We start from the raw sequence: 16,658 nt of genomic DNA, 5'->3' as shown, positions 1-16,658 counted from the left end.
CCTGTCCCAAAAGCAGGCTCTCAAACCCCATTGTCCAGCTGGGCTACATGCAACTCAAAGCTCAAAAAGGCTCACAGCAAGTTCACTATTAACAGTGGTGACTTTTTTGGAGAGAGGAATCCAGTTTGGAATCCTAGCCTCCAGTACAGGGGAACCTAATCGCAACTCTGGCCCAGACACAGAACTGAGTTAAGGTTCATGGTTCCTGCATACATTAATCCTTCTTTTGAAAAAGGGGCTTTAGCCTCAAAACATTACGGGTACAATAATGAACAGACAGAATAATGTGGAAATAGAATGAAGAAGAGAGACAGAAACTGGGGGAAAAAATAGATGGGGAGAAACTCATCAAAGAAATTCATGTCTAATACAGATTTAGGAAACCTGAACCGAAAACAGATTTTTTTTTAACAGAAGAGATGAGAATAAGAATTAGGTGAATGGCTGTTACTGACTAGTCAAGATTTTTTTCACGTGACTGATTAAATCCAACCAATGAGGAAACAGCAATAATTAATTTACTGATGCAATTTTAGGATAATGATACAATACTGAATTGAGCTTCATCATTGGACAGGTGTGCTCATCAACCTGAGACTCAATTCACAAACACATGGCACTTTTTATTTTAGTGTAATACTTGATATTTTTTGGACATAAACCAGAATGGATGAACCATACAGTTTAAAATCCTTATTGATGCCTTGGTTAAGATTTTCTGATAAAAGCAGGGATGACACAAATTCACCTTGACAATTAATTACTCGCTTTTATGAGAGAATCGACATGATTGGCAGGAATACCATGAACTTCACTGTGCTTTGCATTCTATTTATCTCTCTTTATCTTCTCAAAAGCCTAGACTGACATGCTACTCTTGCTGCCCCTAGAATAAATTTTATATAAAACCATAGCACAGGCAACCCAATCATATAATCTCATTCATAAGCTTGTCAAGTTCCATCTTGAGGGGGAGACCAATTTGACTGCCAATAAAGAAAATATATAAAAAAATAAAATTTAATGCAGTAATACGAATATACATGTATTTGTGCTTGTGAGCATAGTTCATATTTATATATTTAACTGTTGTCCATATACTTGTTGGTAATTACAGCTGGCAGGATCAGATGTTACTTCAATGAGCCTATTTGGGAGAGTGATGTCTATTTTTTAGTAAAGGTTGCAGGAACAGATCTGTAATCTTGGCAGAGGGGGAAAAATTACATACTCAGAAAGGAGCCATCCTAACTGTGTGAGGAGCAGTATGTTTGTTTTTTAATTCAGACTTCTCTGATGCATTAGGAGTAATCACTACGGAATGGATAAAGAGTTTGGCGGGAGAAGGGCTGGTTTCACTTACCCGAATCCAGCTGAGGCTTTGATAATCGTACAGACTTTCATACTGAATGGCCAGCTCTCTGCACAGTGGGATTCCAAACTCCCAGCTCTGCAAAAGCAAACAAGACTCAGACCAACTGGGATTATCAGCCACAACTAAAGCTCTTAACAGTTACGAATAGGGAAATGCATTTTGGGGAATTCATTAGTGATTAAAACCCAAGGAGCAAACACACATGAAAAGACAATGCAATACAGGGTTTTCTATTAGGTTTCATATAAATGTTTGATGCAAGACATTTAGCAACTTGATGCTAACAGATGCCTATGTTTCCATGAGTTTTACATCATTCTTAATTCACTAATCAGATCAGGAAATTCTTCAGAGAAAGATACAAGAGCTAACAAATAGGCTTACTGTAAAAAAAAGTTCTGCATAGCTACTCCACCTTCTGCCTAAATCCCAATGGAATAAAGTCAGGTTTAATCATGGGATTGGCCCTAGCTATCTGAAAGATTGCATCTCTCTCCTTGAGTATGACAACCCCTGCCTCCATGACTACTATTTTCCACAGGAACAATGATGTTGTCAAGCACTAGAAAAGACTCTTCAGCACAGAAAAGGAGAGGTTACTTACCTGTACAGTAATTTGAGTTGTTTTCGATGATTTGTCCCTGTGGGTGCTCCGTTGCAGGATATGTGCATGCCTTTGCACTTTTGATTGGAGACTTTTATTAGCAAGGTCCATGTCTGTGCATTATACACCTTGTGCTTCAGGATCAGGGCATTTAGGAAGGGGCAGATCCACTGCCTCTCTAGTACCTTCTCAACCATGAAGTCTTCTAGACTCTACAGCAGGGGAGGGAGGACAGTTGGTGGAGCACCCATAGGGACAATCCATCTCAAAGAACTCAAGTTACTGTATAGGTAAGTAACCTCTCCTTTTTCAAGTTATTGTTCTCATGGGTGCTCCACTGTAGGAGATTCCTAAGCAGTAATTCAAGATGGATGCGGGTGCTGAAAAGGTAGATCCAAGATGGTTTGGAGGACAGCATCACTGAGGGCTTTATAGTCCTGGAAGCAGTTAGGATGGAGTAATGCTTGGAGACGTTAGCTGAGGATCAGATTGTGACCCTGCAGATCTCCATGATGGGAATGCCTTTAAGAAGGGCTATGGACGTGGATTGAGTCCTGGTGGAGTTGACTGTTACTTTAGGTAGGGGATGCACTCCAACAGCTTCATAGCAGGCTACAATGCAACCTGAAACCCACTTTGACAGTCTCTGAGTAGAGCTTGGCTGTTCCTTAAACTTTTCAATGAAAGATAAAAATAGTTGGGGGAAAGCCTTGAAAGTCTTTGTCCTGTCAAGACAGAAGGCAAGCACCTTTCTAACATCTAAGGTATGGCATTTAGCCTCCTCTTTCAAGGTGTGAGGCATACGATAAAACACAGAAATGGCTGTCTTGATTGATATGGAACTCTGATGAGAACTTTGGCTGACAACAAGGATGGAAAGGAGAAAAGAGGGTTGGTCACTGGCTGGTGTAATGATACTGGGGAAGAACCTCTCTCAGTGCCCCTTAAGAGGGGAGATTCCAGTTCTTCTGAGATGAGAAGATCCTCATAGGACAGGAACATGGACAGTGACAGTGGGTTAAGGTAGAGGACAGGAGGAGCCTGGGCCATAGCTGGTATCAGGGCTAGACCCAGTCCTGGAGAGACCATTGTTCCTGTGCTCTGAACTGATGCATAATGAGGAGGATGGTACTGGAGACAGATAGAAGCCAGTCTGAATGTTCTGTAGTTGTGAGACGATAGCAATACTGATGCCTTCGAGGCAGCTTTTCTAGAGTAGTGTTTCTCAACAGCCGGTCTGTGGACCGGCACTGGGCCCTGAGATCTGCCTGACACAGTTTTGAAAGGCACCAAGCCAGTTCCTGGTATAAAAATGGCTGAGAAACACTGTTCTAGAGTCCTTAATCTTAGATGAGTTACTGTGTCTAGAGTGGTCTGCTCCCAGTACCGAGGATGGGGCCTCTCAGTGCTGTTTTCTGTTAGATCTTTCGGAATGGGATGTTTTTTTGGGAGGTGCCGACTCTTGGATACCAAGGTCTGCAGGAGCCTCAGCAGTACCTATAATGCAGTGGTGGGCAAACTACGGCCCGCGGGCCACATCTGGCCCGCCAGCTGATTTAATCCGACCCTTGAGATCCTGCTGGGGAGCAGAGTCTGGGGCTTGTCCCGCTCCCATGCTCCAGCCGGGGAGTGTGGTCACGGGGTGCTCTGCGCGCACATGCCGTAGCTCTGCACAGCTCCTGGAAACAGCGGCATGTTCCCACTCCGGCTCCTACGTTTAGGGGCAGCCAGGGGGCTCCGTGTGCTGCCCCCACCCCAAGCGCTGCCCCTGCAGCTCCCATTGGCCAGGAACTGAGGCCAATGGGAGCTGCAGGGGCAGTGCCTGCGGATGGGGCAGTGCATAGAGATGCCTGGCCGTGCCTCCGTGTAGGAGCCAGAGTGGAGCGGAGGCACTGCTTCTGGGAGCTGCTTGAGGTAAGCACCACCTGGAACCTGAACCCCTGAGCCTCTCCAAGGCCCCAACACCTTGCCCCAGCCCTGATCCCCCTCCTGCCATCTGAACCCTTTGATCCCAACCTGGAGCACCCTCCTTCACCCCAAAACCCTCATCCCCAGTCCCAGTCCAGAGCCTGCACCCCCAGTCAGAGCCCTCACACTCTCCCCCTCATATCCCAACCTCCTACCCCAGCCTGGAGCCCCCTCCAACACCCTGAACTCCTCATTCCTGGCCACACCCCAGAGCCCATACTCTCAACCGGGGCCCACAGCCTCTCCTGATCCCAACCCCAATTTTGTGGACCTTTGGTCTGACCCAGTATGGCCGTTCTTATGTTCTTATTCATTGCCCACCATACAATTTCCATATCAGATGTGGCCCTCAGGCCAAAAAGTTTGCCCACCCCTGCTATAATAGGATGCGTGGTCTCCTTGAGTCCAGCTTTAAGAGGTGACCTTACCCCTTCTGAAGTCTTTCTTTAGGGAATGGGATTTTCTCTTCTCTGAATGCTTCTTTTCTGAAACTGCCTCTAGAGTTCAGGAAGCACCACCGGTGACGCCTAAGAGGCTAAGCTGATGAATGGAAGAGGATTTGGATCCTCCAGGCCTCAGGGAGTGCTCCATTAAGAGGCGCGTCAATCTATCCTACCTCCGTTCTTCTTCATGCAGTTCTTCTTCATGGAGTGCACAGTCAACTTGTGGAACTCCTTACCTGAGGAGGTTGTGAAGGCTACGACTATAACAGCGTTTAAAAGAGAACTGGATAAATTCATGGTGGTTAAGTCCATAAATGGCTATTGGCCAGGATGGGTAAGGAATGGTGTCCCTAGCCTCTGTTTGTCAGAGGATGGAGATGGATGGCAGGAGAGAGATCACTTGATCATTGTCTGTTAGGTTCACTCCCTCTGGGACACCTGGCATTGGCCACTGTCGATAGATAGATACTGGGCTAGATGGACCTTTGGTCTGACTCGGTATGGCCATTCTTATGTTCTTATTCAACGCCCGCTATACAATTTCCATATCCAGATGTGGCTCTTGGGCCAAAAAGTTTGCCCACCCCTGCTATAATAGGATGCGTGGTCTCCTTGAGTCCAGCTTTAAGAGGGGACCTTACCCCTTCTGAAGTCTTTCTTCAGGGAATGGGATTTTCTCTTCTTTGAATGCTTCTTTTCTGAAACTGCCTCTAGAGTTCAGGAAGTACCACCGGTGATGCCTGAGAGGCTAAGCTAATGAATGGAAGAGGATTTGGATCCCCTAGGCCTCAGGGAGTGCTCCATTAGGAGGGGTGTCAATCTATCCTACCTCCGTTTGCAAGATCTGCTTTTGAACTCTGTAATGACCTTGCAATTTGATGGGTTATGTGACCCTCCAAGGCACCGGACACAGCTGGAGTGCCTGTCACCGAGGGGGAAAGATCTGTGGCAAGTCTGGCAGGGTTTGAAATCTACAGTCCTTGGCATAACCCAGATAGATAGTGCCACGAGCAACAAAGAAAGCTTGAGGTGGGAGAACCGCCCTGAAAGCACAAACTTGTACTTCAAAACTAAAACTAAAAAAAAACTCTAAACAAATCAAAACAAGAAGAACAAATACTCTTAGAGCAGCAGCAGGCACCCCAGTGATCTATCTTGAGCCAATGGCAGTTGAGAAGGAACTGGAGTGGCAATGGGTCTGCCCCTCCCTAGATGCCCTCACACTGGAGCACAAGGTGTATAATGCATAGAACAGACCTGTGGACACTGCTAATTAAAGCATCTGGTCAAGAGTGCACATGTGCATACACATCCTATTGTGGAGCACCCCTAGGGTCAATAACTTGAAAACCAGAACTTGCATAGGAATTGGGCCTATACTATTGAACTCATTGCCAAGGGATATAACTATAATCGCTAACCTCAGTATGTTCAGAACTAAATGCAAAACTCATTTCTTCACCTTAGCCTTCCCTAATTGAGTTCTTCCATACAGTATATCCACGGTCCCACAATGAAATTCTGGTGACTATTCAAACATTTACTTCCACAGGCAGGGAAGAAAAGAGAGAGAAGGATTTTTTTGTTACTTCTTTTAAACTTTGGGAGATGCTCAGATACTATGATGATGAGGGCTTCATAAATTGATGTCTCTCAACCCTTGTCTATCTTGCCTATTTAGATTATAAGCTCTTTGGGCATGGATTGCTTCTCACTATTAGACTAACAACTATAAATAGATACTTCAAATGTTGCAAATAGGAGAATACTACATTGAGAGCAACATTAATGTAAATATGGCAATCAGAATCTGACCCTACCATTTTTTTAATAGTAATTAAGGATATGTCTAAACTGCAATAAAACACCTGCAGCTGGCCACTGTTAGGTGACTTGGGCTTGTGGTGTGGGGATATAAAATTGCAGTATTAATGTTTGGGTTTGAGTTGGAGCCCAGGCTCTGCAACCCTGCAAGGGGGAAGGGTCCTGGAGCCTGGGCTCCAGCCCAAGCCCAGATGTGTACACTGCAGTTTTATTGCCCTGCAGCCTGAGCCCCTTGGGCCCAAGTCTGCTGACATGAGTCAGCCACAGGTGTTTTACTGCAGAGTAGACATACCCTATCAGACCAGTAGTAATGAATGTGGATGACGTTTTTCTTGCTATATGCACCTTTATTTAAAAAATGAACTCCCACACCACTTGATACAGTATATCATACCTCTCTTTATAAGGCTCTCCTAAATGTCTCCTCTACCATTTCTGCTCTCTCACCCTCAATACCACGGAAGACCTCTTTATAATACAACATGACTGATTCTCCAAACAGGTCTATAGCAAGGGAGCACTGTAGGCACTTACATTCAGTTTATTTTCTTTACATTATATCTATTTATTTAGGAAGTTTTAACTGGTTTACAAATCACTGTCATGTAAATAACAGAAATAAAACGTTAGTTGTCACAAAAGAGAAAGTTACTCACCTTGCAGTAACCGAGGTTCTTTGAGATGTGTGTCCCTTTGGGTGCTCCGCTCCAGGTGACGGTGCGTCCCAGTGCTGTTGATCGGAGATCTTTGGTAGCAATGCCTGGCCGGGACGCACACACTCAGCTGCTGTCTTGCAGTCTCATTAGAGTCTGCCTGAGCACGCGCGTCCCACGCCCCCCTCAGTTCCTTCTCTACCATGGAGAGGTCAGAATAGTACTACAAAGTAGAGGGGAGGAGGGCGGGGAGTGGAGCACCCACAGGGACGCACATCTTGAAGAACCTCCGTTACTGCAAGGTGAGTAACTTTCTCTTCTTCTTTGAGTGCTGTCCCTGTGGGTGCTCCACTCCAGGTGAATGTGAAGCAGTACCCCCTATGGCTGGTGGGACTCTGGAGTTGTGGCAGTGAGTACTGTAGACAATACTGTATGGCCTACTGTATGGTGTCTGCCGTGGTATCCTGCGTGATAGCATAGTGTTTGGTAAATGTGTGTTCAGATGACTACGTGGCCGCCTTACAGATATCAGGAATGGGTACATTATGGAGGAAGGCAACGGATATTGACATGGCTCTAGTAGAATGAGTTCTGATGCCTTCGAGCGGTTGAGCATTCTGAATGCGGTAACAGGATTTGATGCAATCAGAGATCCACTTGGAAATGCATTGTTTAGAAATAGCTGCACCCTTTGATCTCTCGGTAGTGGAGACAAATAGGCGTAAAGACTTACGAAATGGTTTAGTCCTGTCTAAATAGAAGGCAATTGCTCGTCTGACATCCAGGATATGCAGAGTCGCCTCGTGCAGAGTCATGAAGTTTGGGATAGAATGTAGGTAAGTATATTGGTTGGTTAAGGTGGAAGGTGGACACCACCTTAGGGAGAAATTTAAGATGTGGTCGCAGGGTAACTTTGTCTTTAGAGAAGGCTGTGTAGGGAGGGTAGGCCATCAGGGGGCTTATTTCCCTTACCCTACTTGCTGATGTTATAGCAACCAAAAAAGCTACCTTCCATATGGACATATGAAGAAGAGATGAGGTAGGTAAGGGCTCGAATGGAGGCTTCATAAGACCATGAAGAACGAGACTGAGATTCCATGCAGCTCCTGATGGATAAATCTCAGGGTAGAGATTTTGTAGGCCCGTGAGAAAGTATTTTATGATGGAGTGGGAAAAGAGTGAATAGCCTTCTAACGAATCATGGAAGGTGTACTCTAATGGAGCTGAGTGAGAGTCCGTCCTATTTTAGTTTCAGGAGGTAGTCTACGATGGGTCACAATATGAGGTGATAAGTGTTTATTTGAGCACCACAAGGAGAAGCGCTTCCACTTCTCCAGGTAAGTTTTACGAGTGGAGTCTTTTCTACTATGCAGCAGGACATATTGGACTTGCTCAGAACAGGCTAATTCGTGGGTCAGAAACCATGAAGGAACAACGCTGTCAGGTGGAGTTTCTGGAGCTGAGACTGAAGAATTCGTCCGTTGTCCTGAGAAAGCAGATCTGGTCTGTTGGGGAGAGTCCGTGGAGGATGAGCAGACATGTGGAGCAGGTAAGGATACCATATCTGTCTCGGCCAAGCTGGGGCAATGAGTATGATCCGGGCCTTGTCTCTGATCTTGCGCAGGACCCTGTGTATCAGAGGGATCGGTGGAAAGGCGTACGTGAGAGAGCTGTTCCATGGGATGAGGAAGGCGTCTCCTGGGGATGCAGTCCCGAATCCTGCTCTGGAGCAAAATAGGTGACATTTGCAATTCTGGGTTGTGGCAAAGAGGTCTACTGATGGGGTGCCCCATTGGGAGAAGAGCTGTTGTAGTATCGCAGGGTGCAATTCCCATTCATGTTCTTTGGAGAAGTGTCTGCGGAGTGTGTTGACGGTAGTGTTGTGACAGCTGGGTAGGTACGATGCAATAATTTGTATGTGGTGTTGTATGCACCAATTCTACAATTGGATGGCTTCTATGCATAGGGAGTGCAATCGTCTCACTGCTCTGAGCTCTAGGAGATTTATGTGTAGACATGTCTCTGGCGTGGACCAGTGGCCTTGTGCTGTGTGTCCTTCCAGATGCACTCCCCAACTGATCAGGGAAGCGTCCGTGGTGAGCATGAGCGTGGGGGATTTTTTTTTAAAGGGAACGCCCATGCAAAGGTTCTCTGGTCTTGTCCACCATTGCAGGGAAGCTAGTATGTTGCTGGAGGAGTTAACAGCATGCAGAGGCTGTGCCTGCTGTGTTTGTAGTTTGAGTTGAGCCAGCCCTGAAGATATCTCATGTGCAGCCTGGTGTACTTGACCATGAAGGTGGTGGCAGCCATGTGGCCAAGGAGCTGTAGGCACATTCTTGCCTGTATCCTGGGACAAACAGAGAGCGTACGTACGAGATGTATAATAGTGAGGAATCTGTTGTCTGGGAGTGAGGCTCTGGTTCGAATTCAGTCCAGGTGAGTTCCAATGAATTTGATCTGCTGTGTAGCTGTCAGGGTGGATTTTTGGACGTTTATTTGCAGGCCCAAGTTGTGGAAGAGGGAAATGGTGAAATGGGTAGCTTGTAGCATCTCATCGTATGAGTTGCCCTTGATGAGGCAATCGTCTAGGTAGGGGAAATGTATGATCCCGTGTCTGTGGAGGTGGGCCATGGCTATGGCTAGGATCTTGGAGAATACTCTTGGTGCTGTGGAGAGTCCGAAATGGAGTACCCTGTATTGGAAATGGTCATGATCGATTGTGAACCACAGGAAGTGTCTGGGGGCTGGATGAATGGATATATGAAAATAGGTGTCCTGTAGGTCGAGGGCTGTGAACCAGTCCCTTTGTTCCAGCGCAGGTATTATTGTGCCCAGTGTACCATCTTGAATTTCTGTACCCTTACGAATTTGTTCAGTCAGCGTAGGTCTAGTATAGGCCTTCATCCCCCAGTCTTTTTCTGGGTCAGAAAGTAGTGGGAGTAGAACCCTTTTCCTCGATGTTGTGTCGACACAGATTCCACTGCTCCTATATGTAGAAGATGAGCCACTTCTACGCGAAGCAGGTGTTCATGAAAGGGGTCCCTGAAAAGGGAAGGATAGGAGCATAGGATATAAAAGGGATACAGTAACCGGACTGAACTATTTCCAGGACCCAACGGTCCTGTATAACTGCTGCAAGGCATGGTGCAAAACCTGGAGGCAGTGGCCAAATGGGCAAGTAGGTGGTCGAGTCAAGAGGTGGTCATGCAGATCCTCGACCAACGCTTCAAAATTGTTGTTTATTTCCCGATGGGTGGGAGGTAGCTGTTTGCGCTTGGTTTTGTTTGCGCCTAGGAAGTCTAGGGCGATTCTTGGGTATATCACATGGTCTGTTCTGAGGCTGGTGATACCGTTGTCTCCTGGGAAGGGATGGGTAGATGCCCAGGGTCTGCAGGATTGCTCTAGAATCTTTCATGGTGAAGGACTTTTTCGGTTTTCATGGTGAAGGACTTTCATGTGAAGGACTTTGTCGGTTTTCTTGGAAAAGAGTTTGTCTTTATCAAAGGGGAGGTCCTCCACTTTGGTCTGCAGGTCTTTGGGGATACCGGATGTAGAGAGTCAGGAAGATCTGTGCATAACCATTGCAGTTGCAGTAGTGTAGGCAGCTGTATCTGCCATGTCCAGAGATGCTTGTAGGGCCATTCTGGAGACCAATTGGCCCTTGACAAGGACTGACTTAAAGTCTGCTCTCCTGTCCTCTGGAATATGGCAGGTAAAATCAAAGAGTTTATTGTAGTTATCAAAGTCGTAACTTGCAAGTAGGGTGGGATAGTTTGCAATTCTGAATTGCAGAATGGAGGAGGTATAAACCTTGTGGCCCAAGATGTCAAGGCATTTGAGGTCCTTGTCCTGTGGGGTGGTCCGGTAGTCGCTGCATCCACTACAAGAGAATTTGGTTGTGGATGGAAGAATAAAAAGTCTACATCCTTAGCAGGAACATAATATTTACGTTCAGCCTTTTTGCAAGTTGGTAAGATAGAGGCTTGGGTCTGCCAGCGAGTGTCAGCTGGTTCTAGAAGTGCTTCATTTATGGGAAGCGCAATCTTTGAGAGCGCAGAGGGTTGGAAGATTTTGAAGAGTTTGTGTTGTGTCTCCTGGACCTCCTCTAAAGGGATGTCTTGGCTGAATGCCACCCTCTTGAAAATTCCTGGAACTGTTAGAAGTCGTCCACATTCTGTGGAGGCAGAGGCATGAGGACTCCATCTGGAACCGATGGAGAGTGAGGAATTGGCGAATCAGGGTATGGTCCATAGCCCACCTCTTCAGAGGGGAGTTCAGGTGCTCTAGAAGTAGACGGAGATAGAGACAGAGATGAGGAAGGAGCTTGTGGTCTGGTGGAAGAAACATGAGGGCGAGTGGCAGTAGGAGCTGGCCACGGATACCAATGAGGCCAAGGCATCAGAAAAGAAAGTTAGGTGCCACCCACGGGGGGGGGGCGAAGTAGGGAAACTGAGGCCGGTGGTTGTAAGCCATGACCTGAGGTGCAAAAGATTCCAGTGGAGGAGGAGAGGCAGGTGGGGAGAACTTCACCTGCTGCTGCATATCAGGCTTGCTGTCAATAAAGGTAGCCAGGTCAGGTGGGGAGAGCGGCTGGTAACAGAGTGAGCACTGTGTGTCCAGGAGCGGAGAGTTAGGCTCAGGTGCCACTGAAAGGTTGTCCTGACTCAGGAACTGTTGTTGCTGTTCCCTAGGCTCTGACTCCGCTGCGCGCAATCTGTGCTCAAAGGCGTGCACAGACTTTTTTTTGGCTTTTCCCAGTGCCATGGGTCTCTTCTAGGCGCTCTGTGGGAGGACCACTGCTGCTATCTGAACAGCAGGCAGGCATGGTGCCGACGTTCTTTTCAGCACCAGGGCAAAGTGCGCTGTCGGCACCAGGTCTATTTTCAGTGCCAAGGAGACCTTCCTGGCACAGGAAGTCGGGTCCCTGCCTCTGCACTCCGTGGGAGCCATGGCTGAGGTGCTGGGATGGTCGGAGGCACCTGCCTTCGGTGCTGTCAGTACTGAGGGTAAGGATCTCGCAGGAGACCCTTTACCCTTGTGAAAGTCTCTGCTTGGAGACAGTTGGACTTCTTGCCTCTTTGCCTGAGAGGGTGAAGCCATGCTCCCAATTGGTTCGGACCTGGCGGAGGAGTGTGAGGGAGAGGGTTTGACATTGCCATCTCCAGAAGTGGCTGCAGGGATTTCTGCATGAGAAGCATTTTCAGCCGCAGGTCCCTGTCATGACGAGCCCGTTTTGAGGCTCGTGCAATGGACACACTTGGCAGGGACTTGTGTCTCGCCAAGGCACTTCACACAATGTGGAAGTCCATCAGACCTTGACATAGTCCTGACAGGAAGCACATTTCTTGAATCCTGAAGCCCCTGGCATTATTGAACTAGGAATGCCGGGGGAGAGTGTCTCCGCGGGAGACAAGCTTGAGGGAAAAAAGATGTTGTTTTTTTTAAAAAACTAAGTAACTGTTCTAAGGTAGGGGAAACAACTGGGATGTTACAACTAACTATTTCTATATTCTTTGTAATTGTTTCCTTCAGAGACCTGGGAAGAGGATCAGCACTGCCCCAAGTCCCGTCTTCAGCCGAGGACAGTTGAGAAGGAACTAAAAGGGACGCGGGACGCGCGCTCTCAAGCAGACTCTAACGAGACCTCGAGACAGCAGCTGAGCATGTGAGTCCTGGCCAGGCCTTGCTACCGAAGATCTCCGATCAATGGCGCCGGGACGCACCGTCACCTAGAGTGGAGCACCCAGAGGGACAGCACTCGAAGAAGAACTGAGAGATGCTGTATCTTTTATTTGAAGAAGCTCAAAACATGGTAAGTGAGATCTTGGGAACATTTAGAAAAGAAAGCATAAATCCAAGAATTAAAAAAACAAAAATAACCATCCTAAATTTCTGCAGCTTTTGTGAATGGCAAAAACGAATATAAGATTTTTTGCATCAGCTTTTTCAGGGTCTTTTTTGGTTGTTCTGGTAATATATATAGCTTTAAATGATGAAAATCTTTTGCACTGAGGACATGAGTTATATTTAGATAGTCAACAACATAACAGGAAACCAGCTGGAAGACCAGTTGCTTGGGTGCTCAGAATATCACTCAGGCTTTATGATCTCATAACAATAGCATCTTTGCTGTGAGTTTCCAATTCAAATGAACTGATACATACTTACAGGCCAAAAATTTCCTTTTCAAACATTACATGGTTAAGGGTTTATATTTGCCATCCAAATGGCATTTATTTTTTATTTATCACACAAACATTTTTAAATGTCAATGTATGGACCATTTGCCTCCTCAGATATTCTGGATTTATCTAAAAGAACAGAACTGAAAAATGAATTCTAAAGCAGTTTGAAAGGAGTAAGAGTCGTTTTCTGAATCCAGAGATTCAGAGATCCAACTGGGATGTTACAACTGAAGCTTATATGAATGTCTAGTGTCTAGTTTTAGACAGAGGACAGTGAAAAAATGGAAGCTATTCCTCTGACTTGACCCTATAGATGTCTTCCCCTCCTGCTTGCATGTTCCCTTTTTTCCTGTGATCTGAATGCTATTATAATTTTATTGCAGTTTTCATTATTTCTACCAGCTCTGTCAAATGTACTTTGATATTACACATGTCATCCTAAATGAAGCTCTCTCTTTTGGTTACATTTCAACATGGAGATATTCTATTGCACTGGGTGAACATTTTGTAGCTACAAATTGAGAAACCAGGGAGGAAAACTCCAGGATATGACTACTGTCTCCATCTTTTACAGAAGAGAGAAAGGAAGACAGAGAGTGTAGATTTGAAAAGGATATAGAGAGAATAAACAGACAACTGAAGTGTGGTGCTGTAATTCCACTCAAGGATTCTGGCAATATCGCACATGGAAGTTACCCTTGAAACATTAGATCCCCTTGATTAAAATCTATGACTTAAATGAGACTCATCTGTAATTTTATATAATCAAAGATCTGAGTTCTAGCTGTAGGCCCTGTGCAAGTTCCTGTCCTCTCTATGATGTCATTCCTCTTTCTCTCTTCTCACCATGACTTCTTCATCGGACCTTGATCCTCCACTCACCTTGTGCCTGATCTGTTTTCATCTTTTACAGCCTCCTTCACTTGCTGAGCATCTCTCATCTACCCCCTTATTACAACCTTGCTCTATGGTGCCAGCAGTTCTACACTGATTAACACCAAACACACTCAGGAGGCACTTATAAAGCAAATCTCAAAATTCACAAATTGCAACATTTACATAAGCTGCAGTGGATTTATGTGGCAGATTTTCAAAAGTGCTCAGCATGCACAATTGGGGGCAGATTTTCAGAAGACCTCAGAACTCAATATGCTGAACTCTTTTGGAAACTTGGCTACTTATTTTGGAGCACAAATGTCAGCTGAGCTCCAGTTGTGGGTTCTGGGCATTTGAACATGCACTCTTTTGAAAATCTGGCTTTGTGCACCCCTGCTCAAAACAGTAAGGGAGAAGAATGTACACTGAGATGTCACAAACAGGATTGGCTTCATTAGGCTGGTAAATATTGCTAATGATGGGGCCTAGCAGTGGACTTGATGCAAAATGCAGCTTAATTCTAAATCTCTATCCACCAAGAGAATGAATCACATTTAGTCTGTTCCATTCACTGTCTGTAAACTAAAAGTCTCAGTAGCTTTTAAGGTGCTGTCAATGAATATTTGGGTCTGAGAACAGCAAATAAAATCTCTTAAATCTTGATTTCCAGTATAAAGGTTACATTTCTGACCCTGGCTAGTTAACTGTACCTCAGGGAAGAACAAAAAAGACAGAGAAATGGACAAAAAATGTCTGCCAGCAAGAAGCTGGCAACTTTACTGAATTCCCTTCTTCTTCCTCAAGCTCTGCTGCAACTGGAGAGGTTACAACCTGGAAGCTGCTAGAATCATTGTCAAAGAATGCAGATAAGATGCAGTCAAGCCGAGATGAAGTATTTTAATACTGAGAAATAAGGCGGAATCACTAGAATTCACATTTACTGAGAGCAAGTTGAAATCTTCATATGTGAAAATGATACACAAGGAGTTTTATAAGACAAAACGTTGACTGAGATCCTTGAGATTTAAAAAAATCTGTTAAAACAAGGTTTTTGCACAAATTGCAAATTAGACAGAAAAAATCAAGCCAGTGCTTAAAATCTTAGCGCTACTGGCTTCTAGAGATATAAACCCATTAAGGACAGAGTGGAAGTAATGGAACAAAAAACATCTTTTCTGCAGCCTGGGTGGGTGTTAATGTGGCAATTCTGGGCTGCTCCATGGGCTGAAGTGGCTCCTGACATAACTTAGACAGTTATGTAAGGGCTGCTTATGGGCAGCAGCACCACCCACAATCACTTAGTGCTATGAGATGTGGCCCTGTCCTGAAACACCCCTCCTGTCCTCAGCCCAGCCCTGGCATGCCCTTCTTGTCAATGGTTGCGAGGGGGTCCTCAGAAAACGGCCCATAGCTGTAGTCTTCCTCAATTTCTGTGCTGGAGGAATTCTCCTCCAGCTATATTCAGGGGTTTTAGATCTCCTTTATGCTACTGCAGACCTTTTACAAAGTGTTAAGAGGCTAGAACGGGGTAAGAATCTCACCCCTAGAATGCTGCTAAGGAAACCCTTATAAAGGACAGATAGAACAAATTACAGCAAGCAGCACAATAGCAGCCATTGGTTGTAGAGGCAGAGAAAGGCTTCTTCTGGCTGCCCAGAAAAAAAGAGCTAACAGAAATTGATAGCTGCAAAATTCTGCTATTCCCTGACCTGAGCCCTGCTACATAGCAATGGAAAAACGTGCTGAATAGTGTCAAAATAATTTTACTGCTCAAGGCATTTCAGTTCTACTCCTGTGTCTAGAAAAACTGAGCTACATACCCAGGAAAAAAAATACTTGTTTTGGGAGGCTAATTCAGTGATTCAGTTACTGTCTAAGGTAAAAGGAAGCAAACATACAGCAGACAACCCCATAAATGTCCATCTGGAAGAACAGTAGAAACATAATAGTGCAAGAACCAGTAGTACTTTTGTTATATTGTCTCATACAACTGATAACGTGTCAAACAAGACTTTATTAACCTTTAATAGTTAGAGAATACACTATTTTATATATATGCTCTCCGTACTCTTTGCCTAATGAGGTAGTCCTGAGATACAAGCTGAAGTTGATAAATCTGTGGAATGTAGTTGGCTAAATACTGAGAATATCTGAAGCTTTATAGAGGGGGTGATAGTCAGTTTTACTATACAAGAACACTACCCTGAGAACAAAGTATTTCTTTGTTAATGTAACAAATTACTTGTAAATACGCCATTCCCTTCCCCCAGTAAATTGAGGATAGATTTTTCCCATTATAGATATATGTAGTATGTGTCTTTGCCAAAGTACAGCTCCTTCACTGACCGTGGCCAACGAGGAACTAAATGAAATATTAATCCCATTCTCTGTATGGTGCAGAGGTGTTTGTGCTTTATGCTGCAGCCACTGCCCTCCTGGGTGAAAAAACCCCTGCCAGCAATAAAAAATCTTTAAAACTCAGGGAATTCTGCTAGTCTTGCTCTATGGAGCTAAGACTCGGGAGGTTTTAGAGAATGGAGATACTGTAGACAGGGGGATAATCTGGTCTTTAATTTTTACAAAATTGTATAAATACCTTCTAAGACTCACCTAATGAAACCATCCCGAAGTATCATAACATAAGGGATCATAGCTCATATATCAGTACAGTAGTTTTAAAATTTGTTTATTTACTGTGGGAAAGATATGTCAAATAAGTGACGTTTGCAA

General features: G+C 45.1%; 1 protein-coding gene across 8 annotated transcripts in view; it reads right to left on the bottom strand.

The window, feature by feature from the left end:
• DOCK3 (dedicator of cytokinesis 3) overlaps positions 1 to 16,658 on the bottom strand; it is a 603,350-nt gene that overhangs the window by 50,394 nt on the left and 536,298 nt on the right. For all 8 annotated transcript variants that reach the window (XM_050957666.1, XM_050957672.1, XM_050957667.1 and 5 more), the window contains one exon: positions 1,364 to 1,450. In XM_050957666.1, coding sequence (XP_050813623.1) covers positions 1,364 to 1,450 — 87 coding nt within the window. The remainder of the gene's footprint in view (positions 1 to 1,363; positions 1,451 to 16,658) is intronic.

The sequence above is a fragment of the Gopherus flavomarginatus genome, chromosome 6, assembly GCF_025201925.1.
Source record: "Gopherus flavomarginatus isolate rGopFla2 chromosome 6, rGopFla2.mat.asm, whole genome shotgun sequence".
NCBI classification, from domain to species: Eukaryota; Metazoa; Chordata; order Testudines; family Testudinidae; genus Gopherus; species Gopherus flavomarginatus.
This window is presented reverse-complemented; position numbering and strand designations above follow the sequence as displayed.